This window comes from Pelodiscus sinensis, chromosome 7, assembly GCF_049634645.1.
Source record: "Pelodiscus sinensis isolate JC-2024 chromosome 7, ASM4963464v1, whole genome shotgun sequence".
In the NCBI taxonomy this organism is placed as follows: domain Eukaryota; kingdom Metazoa; phylum Chordata; order Testudines; family Trionychidae; genus Pelodiscus; species Pelodiscus sinensis.
In genome coordinates this window covers 64,776,356-64,792,319 of record NC_134717.1, presented here as the reverse complement: position 1 = coordinate 64,792,319, position 15,964 = coordinate 64,776,356, and the positions used below count along the sequence as shown (strand labels likewise).

The 15,964-nt window shown below is 71.2% G+C and overlaps 1 protein-coding gene across 5 annotated transcripts in view; it reads left to right on the top strand.

The window, feature by feature from the left end:
* Positions 1 to 15,964, top strand: part of COL18A1 (collagen type XVIII alpha 1 chain) — a 71,357-nt gene that overhangs the window by 31,886 nt on the left and 23,507 nt on the right. For 4 of the 5 annotated variants that reach the window (XR_012905354.1, XM_075934108.1, XM_075934106.1 and 1 more), the window contains 5 exons: positions 9,639 to 10,183; positions 13,022 to 13,105; positions 13,787 to 13,846; positions 14,617 to 14,749; positions 14,998 to 15,131. Coding sequence is in view for 4 of the 5 variants with exons in the window: in XM_075934108.1 (XP_075790223.1) it covers positions 9,639 to 10,183; positions 13,022 to 13,105; positions 13,787 to 13,846; positions 14,617 to 14,749; positions 14,998 to 15,131 (956 nt within the window). In the remaining variant the exon portion in view is untranslated. Of the gene's footprint in view, positions 1 to 46; positions 315 to 9,638; positions 10,184 to 13,021; positions 13,106 to 13,786; positions 13,847 to 14,616; positions 14,750 to 14,997; positions 15,132 to 15,964 lie in introns of those variants that run through there. The other variant, XM_075934107.1, reaches the window with a different exon arrangement.

Sequence of the window (15,964 nt, the reverse complement as noted above, 5' to 3'; positions counted from 1 at the left end):
GGGGGTGCAGTTCTGCAGGGAGCCACAAATCTTTCTCCACCACGTGCAGTCGCCTGTCACCATGCACAGGTCGTTAGCAGCAGCAGGGCCAGCGCCATGTCTGGAAGGCCAGCCCTCCGGGGCCGGGCAGCTCGGGAACACAGTGGGGCGGAGCGGGGCAGAGTCTGGAAAGCCAGCCCCCAGGGCCAGGCAGCTCGGGAATCTGGCGCGGCGGAGTGGGGCAGTGTCTGGAAGGCCAGCCCCAGCAGCTCGGAATTGCACGGTGCCGCTACACAGGGTGTGGCCGAACACGGGGGCCGGAGGCGGGGCAGCAGGTGAGAACGCCCGGCAGGCTGTCGTTGGGCGGTGAAGCCGCACTCTAGCGCTCCTTTCTTGGCGAGGGTGGCAGCTTCCTTTGCTTCGCCAGCCCCGGAGGCGAGCGTGGCTAACTCTGTGTGGCACCGGTACGGCCTCACCGGGCGCACGCTCTCTGCTCCTGCTTCTGTCGGGCTTGGGGGCGTGGCAGCTGCATCTGAGTCTGGTGGGCAGTGGGCTGGCGCCTGGCCCCTGGCACTCAGATGGGACGCTCCCCGTTGCTGGTGCCTGGTGACCACCACACGTGGCGTTGGCCACGGAACGAGGGTTTGTCCGTGTCTCCCGGTGGCTGTCGAGGCCTGTGGGGTTTGGCGGGTCCGGCAGGCCGTGATGCAGTGGGACCCGGTGTGTACAGACACGGGTAGGAACGCTCCATGGCAGGACAGAGGCTGGATGTGCAATGGGACCGGGGAGCCGGCGCCCTGTCGAGCCGTGTCCCTGGTGCTGCGGAACGCCAGCGGGCGGAACCGAACCCACAACCCTGGAGCTTGGTGCAGGAGCCTCTGCTGCACCGGTGGGCTCCCAGCTCCGGCTGTCGCACAGACTCCTCCTCTGAGCAGCCTCAGTGCCCCACGGGCAGCGGTGGTGAGTTTCGTGTCGGGTCAGACCGCGCCGGCCCGCGCCGTTCGTCTGCAGCGTGTCCCGAGGCCGGTGTGGGCCCGGACAGGAGCCGTCCCTGGGACGTGCCCACATGCAGCGAGGCTCCGTTTCACACCCACCACGGTGCTGGGCCCTGGACCTTCGCGGCCCAGAGGCTCCGTCCTGGTGGACCCTGCCTGCCAGGGGTCCCCGCATCGGTTGTCCAGGGAGTGAGAGCCTCCAGCGGTGCCAGCTGGGGAGCGAATCGCCCGGCTCCGGGAGCCAAGTGACTAGGTGCGATCCGGGAAATGGCACACGCCTAGGCCTCGGGCGGGCTGAAGCGGGGCCGGCGCGTGCCTGAGGCGCCACAGCCCGCAGAGAAATGCAAGAGCAGAGTTTGATTGTTACGGAGCCGTGCGACCATTCGGGGGCGCTGCTTCACACTGACAGCCTGGGCGAGTTCTCTGCTGTCGCCTCTCCCCTTGCTTGTGTCTCGCAGTGCACTGCGGTCGGGAGCATCTCGTCCACTCCAACCAGGCCCGGGAGAGGCGGCGCCCCTGGTCTCGCTGCACCGGCGGGTTTTCTCCGTTTCCGTGGCGGGCTGGGGGCACTGAAAGGGGGCTCAGGCTGCCCCACGAAGCGGCGTGGCTCCCCTCTCCTTGGCGCGCTGCGGGGCAAATATTTATCCTGCCTGTGCGATCAATAATTTCCAAAGGTCGACGGTTGGGATCAGAATGTGCCGGGGCGACTACCGCGCGTCCCAGTGCGTGGGGAGCACAAGGCGAGTGTGAGCATCGCACGAGCGTGTGAGCCATTCGGCCGTGACACAGGAGGCTCCCCCTCACCCTGATAACGGCGGGCGGCTTCCGTGCAAGGAAACGTGCCTTGGCTAAGCCCGGCCGCCAGCAGAGCAAGCCGCTGGCCCTGTCACCTCCTGCTCCCTGGGAACGGCCGGGTGGCGGGGGGGTCTCGATTGGCCCCTGCCGACGGGCCTCGTGTAGGGCAGAGCCAGCTCTGCATTGTCGGGGCTGCAGAAGCGGAGCAGAAGGCCGAAGCTGGGGGCGAGGTGGTGCTGCTCGTGGCAAGGCCGCCCACGCTCGTTCAATCGAGAAGGGCTGCTCAAGGGGAGGTGGAACAGCTGCCGTCCAAGGGCAGGTGCTGAGGCCTGGGACCGCTCAGCTTGGAAACTGGACCCAAGGGGGCATGTTGGAGGTGTGGAGACAGTGAGGCAGGAAGGGTTGGTTGCTCCTTCGCATGACATAAGAACTAGGGGTCATGAGATGAATAGGCAGCAGGTTTGAAACAAGCACAAGGAAGCACTGGTTCACACCGCGCACAGCCAACCTGTGGAACTCCTTGCCAGAGGATGCCGTGAAGGCCAAAGCTGTAACAGGACTCAAAAAAGAGCTCGATAAATCCGTGGAGGTTGGGTCCATCAGGTGTCCCTAGCCTCTGTTTGTCAGGGGCTGGGAATGGGCGACAGGAGAGGGATCACTGGATGATTCCCTGTTGTGTTCACTCCCTCTGGGGCAGCTGGCATTGGCCGCTGTGGGCCGATGGGACCCTGGGTGAGACGGGCCTTGGGTCTGACCCAGCCTGGCCGCTCTGTGTCCCTCCTTTCGGGTCCTGTTTACACAGGTGACTGCCACAGAGCCTGGCAAGCGGGTCTGCCATGGGCAGCTGCGTGAGAACAGCTACCGAGCAGGGAGGCCTGCAGAGAACAGGAGCCGAGCACTGTGACGCGCAAAGCTGTGTGTGTGTGGGCGTTCCCGGGGGGGTTGTGCTAAGCACTGCCCTTCTCTGAGAGCTGGGGGGCCGGGTAGTGCTTTGGGGGGACAGACGGGCCGGATAGTGCTTTGGGGGGACAGACGGGCCGGGCCGCTCTCCGGGAGCGTGTCACCTTCCAATGGCGGGCAGGCGAGCGGGTGCTGGCGTTGCCGGCACGGTGGCTGGTTAGCCTTGCGCGCGGCTCGCTATGCCACCACGACACTCCAGGGCCGTGGGCCAGAGGCCTCCAGGTGGCCAGAACGGAGCCCCAAGCCCCCGAGTACTTGTGCCCCCCAGCTTGTGGGCCTGGGAGTGGGGGCCACACCAATCAGCTGGGGCTGTCGCTGGACACCAGCCTCGGACCCCCGTCTCGGATGGAGGAGCCGGGCGCTGCCGCTGCCGTGGGGTGTTGTGGGGGCCAGTGCTTTACAAAGGCAGAACCGCTCTGCCCCTGGGCTCTGGGCGTGCGGGAGAAACTGCGTCCCCGCCAGCTGGAGCCACGCGTCACTGCCTGCTGGGGGCCAGTGGGCGCGCTGCTGCCGGCTGCTTTGGGGGGTTACGGGCTTGCTCCTCCGGGTTCCCTAGTGCGGTGCCACGCCTGGATCTCGTGAGACGCGGAGCCAGAGCCGCCCCCGGCAGAGGTTTTCCAGCCTTGCTGCGGAGAGTGTCGGCAGCGGGGGGGCGGGGCAGCCGCTGTTCCCTTCGTGGCTCCAGCCGGGGGCAGATAGTTGCTTCGCGTCCCCAACTTCCTGGCAAGCCTTCCCTGCGCGCTGCCGGGGCTGCAGGACAATGCGCTGTTGTCGGCGGCAGCCCTGGGGTCGCAGCTGGCCTGCGGCGCGAGCCCCCATCTGTGCGGTTCTGCTGAGCGCAGCCACCCACCCTGCTGGCAAGCCCCATCCGCTTCCCCTGGCGCCGCCCGGTGCCCGCTCTGCCCTGCTGGGGCCGACCTTGTAAGCGCTGCCTCTGCTCGGCTGTGGGGCGCGCCGTGTGGCAGGAGAGCCCGGCGTGCGGGGGGCAGGATGCAGCTGGCAGCCCCTTTCCCTGCACGGCGGGGCTGGCGCTCGCGTGCTAAACGTAGCGGGTGGGCACCGTGTGGCCAGGGAGAACAGGTGGCGCCTCAGACTCCTCCACGTGACGGGGGGCTGCCTCCCTTCCCGCAGCCCCCCTCCTGTGGGCAACAGGGTGGGGGAGCCAAGTGGAGCAGCTGGAAGTGCGCCCGTAGCCCCCTGCTTCCTCAGGCAAGCCCACAGGGGAGAGCGGCACGTGGGTTCCAGCGTGGCCTATTCCAGCCGTTCCAAGGACCCCATGCGGGAGCGGGGGACGGGTTGTTTGACCTTCAACACAACCCAGGCCACAGACCCCAGAATTCACGGCTGCTTCCAGTCCAGCAGCCGCCCCTCAGGAGCGCGCCTCCCTCGGGGAAACGGCCGGGCTCGGCTTCCCGCTGCCCCGCGATGGAGAGCCCCCGCCAGCCCCCCCGTGTCAACGCTGCCGCTCGGGCGCCCAAGCCCAGGTCTCTTGGGTCCGAGCGCCGGGAGCTAGCCTGGGCGTGTGGCCAGGGTGGTCTGCCCTGCGTCGGCTCCCCTCGGTGCATCGTGGCGAGGGACGTGGCCAGGGTGGTCTGCCCTGCGTCGGCTCCCCTCGGTGCATCGTGGCGAGGGGCGTGGCCAGTGTGGTCTGCCCTGCGTGGGCTCCCCTCGGTGCATCGTGGCGCTGTGGCCAGGGGCATGGCCAGGGTGCTCTGTCCTGCGTGGGCTCCCCTCGGTGCATCGTGGCGCTGTGGCCAGGGGCATGGCCAGGGTGCTCTGTCCTGCGTGGGCTCCCCTCGGTGCATCGTGGTGAGGGGCGTGGCCAGGGTGCTCTGTCCTGCGTGGGCTCCCCTCGGTGCACTGTGGCGCCGTGGCGAGGGGCGTGGCCAGGGTGCTCTGCTCTGCGTCGGCTCCCCTTGGTGCATTGTGGCGAGGGGCGTGGGTGGCGCAGGAGCCTTGCAGCTGGCCCAGCGAGGAGACGGTCGCCCGACCTGAGTGGGAACACGCAGCGCCGGTCGGAGCATGCTGGTTCAGGGCAGTTGGTTTTGTGGCACGTGGCCCCCATTGAGGGCCAGGAGGCGCTGCAGTGCTAGGTGCTGGGCCAGAGACGCCTGGTGCGCCACCTAGTCGGCGCGCGGTAGCTCTTGCCGTCGCAACTCACAGGGCGTCCCTGCCACAAAACCAGCCGCACTTTCAGAGCAGGGCCGTGCTCTCTTGTAGCTCCGAGCGCCGAAGAAAAGCACCTGAAGCCACGCAAGCCCCACGGCCCTTTGTGCCGGCGCGTTGGGGACTCCCCAACACTGCATCCCGTCCGCAGCCACAGGAGACTCCGCCGGCCAGGAGAACGGGGGGTTTGTTGCTTCTCAGAGGTACCGCACGGCCCGCGTTCCACGTGGGCATCGGCGTGGGGGGCCAGCAGCCTCTGACCCTTTGGGGCAGGGACACGGGCCCTGAAGCGCCCGCACTTGCTTTAGTCCCTTCTCTTCGTGTTTGCCAGCTCAGACTCAGACTCAAAGGCGAACCCCTCGGCCCCGGGCCGCTCCCGCCTCCGCTGTCCGGCTCCCGGAGCCAAGGCGAGTCTTGGCCCCAGGGGTGAGACGCTGACACTTCCCCAGGGAGTCCTCCCTGGCCTCCCCGCTCATGCAGAGAGAGGTGCCCGCCCCACTGCAGCACCCCTGCTGCGTCACACCCTTCTGTGCAGGGCGTGTGGCATGGCCACGAGTGTCCCGTGTGCTCTGGCAGGCCGAGCAAACGTCTTACAGACGCCCTGTTCCCTGCTCCGTCGCTTCTGGCGCCAGGGGGACGCTGCAGCCACCGGCTTCGTCTTCGTTCGCTATTCTCAAAACCTCCCTGAACGGCGTCGTGCTGAGCGAGGCCTGACACCGGCGCAGCTGCCGGCTGCATCCCGGACGTCTTCCGCGGCCAGGATCCGCCTCTGCCAGCCCTGCCCCGAGTCCAGGCGCGGCTCTGTCCCTCTCGGGCGCGGGGGGATTGGTCGGGCGGCGCCCAGGGCGCTGTGGCGGGCGCTGGAGTGCCCAGGGGAGCAGGTCGCGTGGCAGGGCGGCGGGGGATCGGGGCGGTGAGCGGGGAGTTAAATGTTGGGGCCGTGCAGCCTCCTGCTCCACTGACCTAGGCTGGGAAAAATCTCACACCCGCCGTGGGTGCGGGGCGCTGGCGGAGCAAGAGCAGTGCGCTGCCAGCTGTGTGGCTGGGCTGCCAGAGCCCCTCCTGGAGAGGCGGCGGCCCGGGCTGTCCTGCAGCCGGGAAGCCCGCAGGCTCCAGGCAGGCAGTTGGCGCAGGGGCCGTTCCCAGGCAGCGGGGGAAGGGGGCGGGGGAGGAGAGGCGTTCGCGCTAAGCCTCTCGTCCACGCTGCCCCGAGCAGCCTCGCTGTGCGCTCCCGCCCGGGGCGAGTCGTCCCTCCGGCGCCCCTCCCGCCCTGCCCGGGAGTCAGACCCAGGGCCTGAGAGCAGGGCAGATGTCCCCTGTTCCCCGCAGCCGGCCCAGTGCTAAGCATGTGCGCGTTGCCCATCTCACAGGTTCTTGGCGGCCGCGGGTCCTGCCCCTTCCTGCCACAGCATCCTGCCTTTCTCACCAGACTTTGTCCTGAGCTGCCTGCCTGCCATGGGCCGGAGCTGCTCCGTCTCTGCGCACCCTTCCCTGCTCCCTGAGCCCCGGAGCCGCTCCGTCTCCACGCGCCCTTCCCTGCTCCCCCAGCCCCGGAGCCGCTCCGTCTCCGCGCGCCCTTCCCTGCTCCCCCAGCCCCGGAGCCGCTCCGTCTCCACGCGCCCTTTCCTGCTCCCCCAGCCCCGGAGCCGCTCCGTCTCCGCGCGCCCTTCCCTGCTCCCCCAGCCCCGGAGCCGCTCCGTCTCCGCGCGCCCTTCCCTGCTCCCTGAGCCCCGGAGCCGCTCCGTCTCCACGCGCCCTTCCCTGCTCCCCCAGCCCCGGAGCCGCTCCGTCTCCGCGCGCCCTTCCCTGCTCCCCCAGCCCCGGAGCCGCTCCGTCTCCACGCGCCCTTCCCTGCTCCCCCAGCCCCGGAGCCGCTCCGTCTCCGCGCGCCCTTCCCTGCTCCCCCAGCCCCGGAGCCGCTCCGTCTCCGCGCGCCCTTCCCTGCTCCCCCAGCCCTGGAGCCGCTCCGTCTCCGCGCGCCCTTCCCTGCTCCCCCAGCCCCGGAGCCGCTCCGTCTCCGCGCGCCCTTCCCTGCTCCCCGAGCCCCGGAGCCGCTCCGTCTCCACGCGCCCTTCCCTGCTCCCCCAGCCCCGGAGCCGCTCCGTCTCCGCGCGCCCTTCCCTGCTCCCCGAGCCCCGGAGCCGCTCCGTCTCCGCGCGCCCTTCCCTGCTCCCCCAGCCCCGGAGCCGCTCCGTCTCCGCGCGCCCTTCCCTGCTCCCCGAGCCCCGGAGCCGCTCCGTCTCCGCGCGCCCTTCCCTGCTCCCCCAGCCCCGGAGCCGCTCCGTCTCCGCGCGCCCTTCCCTGCTCCCCGAGCCCCGGAGCCGCTCCGTCTCCGCGCGCCCTTCCCTGCTCCCCCAGCCCCGGAGCCGCTCCGTCTCCGCGCGCCCTTCCCTGCTCCCCCAGCCCCGGAGCCGCTCCGTCTCCGTGCATGTTTCCCTGCTCCCCAGCCCCGGAGCCGCTCCGCCTCTGTGCATATTTCCCTGCTCCCGGAGCCGCTTGTGCTCTGCGCACGTTTCCCTCCTGCCCGAGCCTCGGCTGTGGAGCCGTCCAGGCCCTGGGCTTGCTTGCACGGGCAATGCCTGGCTGAGCACCAGGGCGGCTCCCTGCCGTCCCCTCGCTCCAGGTCTCCCCCAGGGCCGTATCTCATGGCTCGAGCACAACCCTCGCTGCGACCCCTTCGCAAACCACTGCCCTTGCCCGCCACTGGCAGCTGAGTATTCCCCGGGCAGCCTCTCCCTCACGCTGCGGCGCCCGCCCCAAGCCCCCTGCCCACTGCATGGCCGGCCAGGCCCGGGGGTCACTGTGGCCCCGCCCGGGCAGTGGGTGAGAACAGCTCTTCCCGCACCGCCTCCCGGGGCATGGGGCAGCTGGGTGCGCTGGAGAACCCCCTGGCCCCGGCCCCATCACCCCAATGCTTGCGGGGCGACTTTAGCGAAGCAGCTGCCTGCTGGGCCTGGTGGCCGAGCTGTGAGCCAGCCCACGCCCCCTCTGCTCGGCCCGTCGTTTCCCAGCCCTGGGGCCCAGGTTTCTCTCCAGCCGCCTGGCGGGGCCGTGAGGCCAGAGGGGAAGGAAGGAAGGGAGCGTTGCTGTGCCCCTCTCCGCAAGGAAGAACTTTCCAGCGTGGCCCCGCGGCAGAGCGGTGAGGGGCGGCCACAGGGAATCCCAGCACGCTGGCCAGAGGAATTCCGTTTTCCGTCCAAGAACAAATAACTGAAACTTCGCTGAACCAGGTGCTGGGGCGAACGGGTCCCCAGAGCCCGGCGGCTGCCAGGAAGCAGCAGATGCTGCTCCGCGTGAGCATTCGTAATGTGCCGTGGCTCGGGCGGGCGGCGTGCCCTGGGAGCCCGGCGGGGCGGGGCTGTCGCTGCTTTGCGACACGCTCCTCTGATGGCGTTGGTGGGGCGGGGGAGAGCACCGTGCGCCTGAGCTTGCTGGGAAAAGACATGGTCCTGGTGCCCGGGGCACAGCGGCCTCAGACAGTGCATCCAGCGCAGGCAGCCCCACGACACCGCCAAGGCTGCCGCAGCCTCTGTGCTCCGCGGGGGAGTCTCCCAGGGAACGAGGCGCCTGTTGGGGCCTGCTGCTCGCTTGCCCCGGCTGCGGGGCAAGGGTAGCGGTGCAGGCCGGGTGTGGCGGGGGCAGGTGCGCCTTGGGCCCAGCCTGTGAGCTGTAAGCGCTGGCAGCCGCCCCCTGGCAGAGGAGGCAGTGGGAGCGGAGGGGTGGCCAGGCCAAGGTGGGGATACGCCCTGTCGTCCGTCGCGAACACGAGCATGTCCCGCAGGCTGCCACGCTCTGGCCTCTGGCTGCCGGCCCTGCCCGCGGCCTCTCCCCTGGGCTCAGCGCTCGGTGCCCCTCCATCCCTGAGGCCAGGAGAGACACGGGGAAGCCGGCACCCCCCGTGGCCCGGAGCAGAGTGAGGGGGAGGGCCACGGCCAGCCGTCGATGAAGGGCGCTGGCGGAAGCGAGCCCAGCACTGCCCACCGGGCACCATGCTGCGTACGGCGCTCGCTTTTGTCGTGGCAGCCCAGAGTGTAGCCGCTGGCTGGGCCCCCGTTCAGCAGGGCGAGAGCGGGGCTCCTGAAACGCCCTTCGCACCTTCCACCTCCGGGGCTTGGCCGTGGGCCTGGGCACCGCCGCGCCGGCTGCGTCCCCTGGGGTGCCTCAGGCACGCTGGCTCGTTCCTGGGGCAGGCGTGGAATTTGCTGCGCAGCGACAGGCCGGCGGCAGGGCTGTCTCCGCGGGGGCTGCAAAGAGCAGTGCTTGGAAAGAGGCCCTGCAAGCCGCCTGTCCCTCACCGATTGGGCACAGCCCTCGGGGCTCGCCGGCCGGCCGCGCACACAGCCCCGCCCGAAGCCAGGGCCGGTGCAAAGCGGAGCAGAGGGGGTGGGAGCGAAGGCCGCGATCCCCGCTGACACGTCGGCTAACCGGCCCTGCTGCTCCCCGGTGACCTGTTCTCATCCCCAGCGTGAACCTCTCAGCCGCGCTCCCAACCTGCTCCCCAGCGCTCGGGCCAGCGGGTGGCCATGCTTGCCGCAGCTAGCCCACCCCAGCCTGCAGGGAGGAAGGAGCGCTTGGGAACGGTGGCTACTCCCGGGGCGACCGGCTAGCGCTGTGCCTCCGGCAGCGTGTGGGCTCTGCACGGGGCCTCCCTGGCAGCGTGGTCCCAGCCCAGGCTGGGGGCCGTGGCCTGCTGCGTGGCACCCCGACGGGCTCGTTTTGACCGCTCCGTTGTCCCCCTTGCAGAGAACCTGAGCACGGAAGTCAGTCTCCTGCAGCTGATCGGCGACCCGCCACCGGAGGAGATAACCAGGGTCGATGGCCCGGACAATGGGTTCGCCTACGTCTTCGGGCTGGAGGCCAACACGGGGCAGGTGGCCCGGTACCACCTGCCTAGCCCCTTCTACCGAGACTTCTCGCTGCTTTTCTACGTGAAGCCCACCACCCCCAAGGCCGGCGTGCTCTTCGCCGTCACCGACGCCTCGCAGACCCTCATCTACGTGGGCGTCAAGCTCTCCGCCGTGCAGGACCGGCAGCAGCAGATCATCTTCTACTACACGGAGCCGGGCTCCGCCAGCTCGGCCGTGGCCGCGGCCTTCTCCGTGCCGGCCCTGGCCCACGCCTGGTCGCGCTTTGCCATCAGCGTGCGGGAGGACGAGGTGGTTCTGTACCTGAACTGCGAGGAAGCCCGGCGGGCTCGCTTCGAGCGCTCCCCCGACGAGATGGAGCTGGAGGATGGGTCCGGGCTCTTTGTGGCTCAGGCGGGAGGCGCCGATCCGGACAAATACCAGGCAAGTCCCCCGGCGCTGCGGTCCGTGGCCTGGGCGGGCAGGCGCGTGGGAGGGGCGGGTTGTTTTAATTTCTCTCGATCCGACTAGCATAGCAACACTGCCGGGAGCCCCGAAGCTCGGCCTGCCTGGGGCCGTGCGCGCTGGGAGTCGGAGGGCTCAGCTGGAGCGGAGGCTGCGGTGGGGTCGGCGGGATTCGGCACCGGGGCTGCCTGGCTCGTGAATGGGTGGGAATGAAACTGCCCTCTCCCTGGGAGCGCTGGCGTGAGGATAGAGAGAGCCCCCCGATCTGCAGCTCCCACTTAGCGCCTGGTCCGCGCCACGCCCTCCGGCCCGCGCACGCCAGCGGTAACGTGTGCGAAGCCAAACTCCAGCGCTGCTCCCCCGGCTGGAGGTTCGAAAGGGCCCCGCGCCAGAGGGACGGCTCCCCGGGGAAGCGGACGGCTAACGATCGGTCAGACCGGGCGGCTTGTTCTCGGGTTGTCGTGAGCCCTGCGCGGGCGTGTTAACCTTTCACCTTCAGTAAGAGCCGTGGGCCGGTGCCGGGTGATGCCAGCCCGTGACCGGCGGAGAACGCCTTTGGGAAGGCAGGCGCCGGGCCGCACAGCAGCGCGTCTCCGAAGGGGAGCGGGTGGGGGCGGGGGCGGGGGCGTTGGTAGGCGCACACGTTTCCCAGCCCCTGGGCGCAGCGAGCCCTGGGGGCGCAGGGAGGTGCCGTTCGCAGGGACCCATGCCCAGGTCGTACCCCAGCTGCGCAGTGCGGGGGGGGGGGCGGTTTGCAGCGAGGCCGGGGGGATGAGATTCACCGTGAGGCCGGGGGGATGAGATTCACCCGGGCGTATGCGCCCTAGCGCCCCGTGCTGGCCGTCGGGCCCCACGGTACAAGCTGCCCCCCAGAGAGTGCGGGGCCAGGAGGCTGCTCCGGCCTTGGCGCAAGAGGCTCTGATTGCGTGGTGCGGACGTGCCCTGCACTGGGAGCATTTGGCGCGTGTATCGGGGGGGACACGACCTGCCTGGCCGCGCCCAGGGCCCCGCCCCCCTATCCTGGGAACTGCCCCGGGGAGCCTCCCCCGTCACGTGAGCGTGGCCCCTCCCCTCGTGGGATTCCACCAGGGCCACGTCCCGCCAGAGAGCTAGTGAGGACACCCTGAGTTGGGGGGCAGGGGCCGGGCGCTAGAGGGCCGGGTCGTCGCTCCAGGAACGCGGGTGGCTGGAATTCTGGCTGTAGCCCATCCCACCTCGCCTGGGCCGGGCGGCTGGGGGCAGTTTCAGGGGAGCCCATTCCAGCCATGCGGTGGCGCTGTCCCAGCGCTGGGGCGGGCGGAAGCTGGGGCCCTGCGCGCTGCTCGGGGACTGGGTGCCCCGGCGGGGAGAATTCGCCTGGAACGGCCCTCGGGCGCCCGTGTGCCTCCGTGCCACCCCTCTCCGGTGGCTGGGCCGTGTCCTGCCAGCGCCATGTGCTCCACCCTCAGTGTCTGCTAACGCTGCGACGGCAACAGTGCCGCGGATTGGCCCCACTCTGCGCCTGCCCCCCCCGCTGGTGGGGGCCCTGCGCCGCGCTCGTGGGGAGTCCTGGCGCCTTCGCTCGGTCCCTCGGTCTGCTGGTGGGCGTGCCAGGCCCCTCCTGAGGGGAGACGCCTTGTCTGGCGAGCAGAGCGTGGGCTGCCTGGCCACGTGGCTGTGTCAGGCACCTGCCCGTGACTCCGGGGGGGCCGGCAGCCGGAGCCCAGGGGCTCTGAGCTGCTGTGTGGGATGGGCCCCTGGCGGCAGGCGGGCGAGCAACCCGCAGCGCTGCCCCTGGGCTCCGGGGTGGCGGCCGCCCGGGGTGACTCTGGCGCAGTTTGCGTGTGCGGGAGCCGTGGCAAGGTGCTGGCTGGCCAGCAAGAGCGGATCAAGGGCCGGCGCGGGTCAGAGCAGCAAGACGATGTGGGGGGCTGTTCGGAGACCGAGCTGCAGAGCTCTGTAAACACCCGGTTCCGGGGAGGAGGAAATCCAAGGGAGGAAGGCCCAGAGCGTTTCTGGCTCCTGAGCAGCCGGGAGTGGAAAACGAGATTGGGGGGGCTGGGGCCTGGCTCCGTGGGCCGTGGCTAGAGGAGGATTCGGGGCCCGGGCCGGCCCATTTCTCGACCCACGGCCCCTGTGCCCAGGCTGGGGGGTTGCCCGGTCCCCACGGGCGCAGGGCGGTGGTCTGCCTCGGAGCCGTGAGAGGGGCCTTACTCCAAACAGGGAGCCGTGCGAGTGGGGAGGGGCGCTGGGGTGTCTGCTGTGCCCCCCCCACAGGGAGCGGAGCCAGCGGGCACCCGAGATCTCTGCCTTGCCTGGCTCTGGGATGCTCCTTCCCGCGCCTGCCAGGCTGCGCTGCCCCTTGCTCACCCCAGACCTGCTTCTGCGGGCTCCGGGGCCTCTCGGGGCTGGAGCAGCTGCCGCCCAGAGGTTTGCTGTCTCTGGCCCTGCACGGCGTTCCGGGGGTCTCCCTGGGCCTGCGCTGCCTCGCCTCCCAGGCTCGGCTAATGGGGCTTGTGTGCCCGGCGGGGACAGACGCGTCGAACCGCCGCCTCGGGGCGTTTGCGTGGTGCAGCCCCGCCCAGTGGCCCAGGCTGTGCGGAGAGGTGGGAGGGCTGGCGAGAAGGGGTTGGGATTCACACCCGCACGCTCCCGAGGGACAGCGCGAGCCAGCCCGGAGGCAGTCTGGCGGGAGAGGTCAGAGAGCCGGGGAATGCTGTGGACGGAGAGCCCTTGCACTCGCCAGCTGCTGGCGCCCTGGGAGCCTTTCCCACCAGGCCTGGGCTAGCAGCCGCCTGGGATGCGTGGCGTGGGGCTGACTCGGCCCGTGTCTTCCAGGGGGTGATTGCAGATCTGAAGCTGAGCGGTGACCCACAGGCGGCTGAGCTGCAGTGCGAGGAGCAGGAGGAGGACACAGATGTGGTGAGCGCTGTCTGCCATGGGCCGGTGGCGTGGCTGTGGGGGGCTTCCACGGAGCCATGGGGAGCTTCCCAGGGAACTGGCCGGTGGCTTGGCTGTGGGGGGGCTTCCACGGAGCCATGGGGAGCTTCCCGGGGAACCGGCCGGTGGCGTGGCTGTGGGGGGGCTTCCACGGAGCCATGGAGAGCTTCCCGGGGAACCGGCCGGTGGCGTGGCTGTGGGGGGCTTCCACGGAGCCATGGGGAGCTTCCCGGGGAACCGGCCGGTGGCGTGGCTGTGGGGGGCTTCCACGGAGCCATGGGGAGCTTCCCGGGGAACCAGCCGGTGGCGTGGCTGTGGGGGGGCTTCCACGGGGCCATGGGGCGCTTCCCGGGGAACCGGCCGGTGGATCGGAGGACTAGGCCCCCGGCGGACGTAACCTCTGGAGCGTTTTCTCCGCCTGTGCCTGGGCGCTGGGGCCAGCCCCAGGGAGGGAACGGGCTGCTAGTGCCGTGGAGCGCCGGGCCCTGACGTCTGCGGCGCGAGGCCCCTTTTCCTGCGCCGGGTCAGTGGTGTCGGCGCCTGTGGGTGTCAGCACGGAGCCCGGGCCGGCGGGAAGGTGAGGCCAGGCATGGCCGGCCGGGGGCACCCCGCTCCGCGGTGCTGGGCACGTTGCCGCTGACTCTCTCCCCCTCGGGCGCGCAGGCCTCTGGAGACTTCGGCAGTGGCGCTGAGGAAAGGCCCCGTCTCTCCGGGAGGGAACGGGTGAGTCGGCGGCCAGGGCTTCACTTTTCCTTTCCAGGTGCCAGGGTGGCGGCCGGGCCTGCCTTTTCCCATGCCCCCAGGCTCCAGGCGCTAGCAGGTGCCACCCCTCCCCTGGCAGCAGTGGGGGGCTGGCACGGGCAGGGCGGTGGGAGGGCTAGGAGCGGGCCCGGCGCTGGGCGCAGGGCCGGTGCCTCCCCTCCCCTGGCAGCAGTGGGGAGCCAGCCTCCGGCAGGGCCAGGGCACCGGGTGCTGCGGGGACACGCGTGTCTGTCTGGACACGGACGCTGCTGCCACCTAGTGGCCACAGAGGTGCAGGCGGGGCGGGAAGTGTTTCTCCTGCACTCGCTCCCAGCAGGCCCGGCTGGAATGGGACGGCTGCTTCCAGCCCCCAGCAGCCGCACGGGGGGGACACGGTTCAGGGCAGCCCGGGGCTCTGGCATCTCTAGTTCCTGGGGCCGGGCGCAGTGTGCCCCTGTTTGTGACTAACGCCGTGTCCCCCGGCCCCGCCCTGGCCCGCTGTGCGGTGCAGCGCTAACACGAGCACGCCTGGGGCGAGGCCGCTGCGTCCCTGGCCGTGTGCGCTGGGCTTTGCTCTGCTCCGGCCGGGGGTCACTTGGGGCAGTCCCATGGCCGGGGCTCCCCATGCGGGCAGACGGGCCCGTGGCCCCCGCTACTCCTGCCTGTGCCCCCCGCAGGCCAGCAGGGACTCTTGCTGCGCTGCCCGGCCACCCCGCTTCTCACTCGCTTCTTTCCCTGCCTGGGCCGCACAGGGGGCCCTGCCTGTCGCGCGGCTCCCGGAGCCGCCCCCCGTCACTGCGCCCCCCACCGCCGGGCAGAGAGTGGAGCCAGGCAGCGCGGGCGAGCCAGTGCCCGGAGAAGGACCACTGCCCGTCCTGACAGGAGGTAACCGTGGTGTCCGCCGTGTCGCCCCGGGGCAGGGGGAGCCAGAGGGCAGGAGCGGGGCGCGGGGCGCAGGCTGACGTTGGCAGAGCCAGGGGGGCGGGCTGCCTCCATGTCGCTGCGGCCCATCAGGAAGGGCTGCCCACCCGGCACCCCAGCCCGGAGGGGCTGTGCCGTGGCTGGCCAGCCTGGGCTCCGGTTCGGCAGCCGGCCCGGGGGCACCCGTAACCGTGCCTGGCTCTTCCTTCCAGCCAGGGCTGGTCCCAAGGGGGCCAAAGGCGAGCGGGGGGAGAAGGGCGAACGTGGCCCCAAAGGGGACTCCGGAGCTGGCGGGACTCTAGCAGCTGGCGGGACTCTAGCAGCCGGTGGCACCAAAGGCGACAAGGTCAGTGACAGCTCTGAGCGTTTCTCTAGAGCACCAAGCATGTAGCAAACCTCAGGCGCCTGGCTCCCGCAGGCACCCGGCACCCAGCCCCGTCCCCCTGCCCCGTGGCACCCAGCGCCTAGCCCCCCCCACCACGTGGGCGCCCTGTGGCACCTGGAGCCCAGCCCCGTCCCCCTGCCCCGTGGCACCCAGCGCCTAGCCCCCCCCCCCGCCACGTGGGCGCCCTGTGGCACCTGGAGCCCAGCCCCGTCCCCCTGCCCCATGGGCACCCCGTGGCACCTGGCGCCCAGCCCCATCCCCCTGCCCCATGGGCACCCCGTGGCACCTGGCGCCCAACCCCGTCCCCCTGCCCCGTGGCACCCAGCACCTAGCCCCCCCCGCCCCGTGGGCGTCCTGTGGCACCTGGCGCCCAGCCCCGTCCCACTACCCCGTGGCACCTGGCGCCCAGCCCCGTCCCCCTGCCCCATGGGCACCCCGTGGCACCTGGCGCCCAGCCCCGTCCCCCTGCCCCATGGGCACCCCGTGGCACCTGGCGCCCAGCCCCGTCCCCCTGCCCCGTGGGCGCCCCATGGCACCTGGCGCCCAGCCCCGTCCCCCTGCCCCGTGGGCGCCTAGCCCCGTCCCCCTGCCCCTTGGCACCCGGCGCCCAGCCCCGGTGCCCAGCCCCGTGGCACCCAGCGCCCTGCCCCGTGGCACCCGGCGCCCAGCCCCGTCCCCCTGCCCCGTGGCACCCGGCGCCCAGCCCCGTCCCCTGCCCCGTGGCACCCGGCGCCCAGCCCCGTCCCCTGCCCCGTGGGCACCCAGCCCCGTCCCCCTGCCCCGTGGCACCCGGC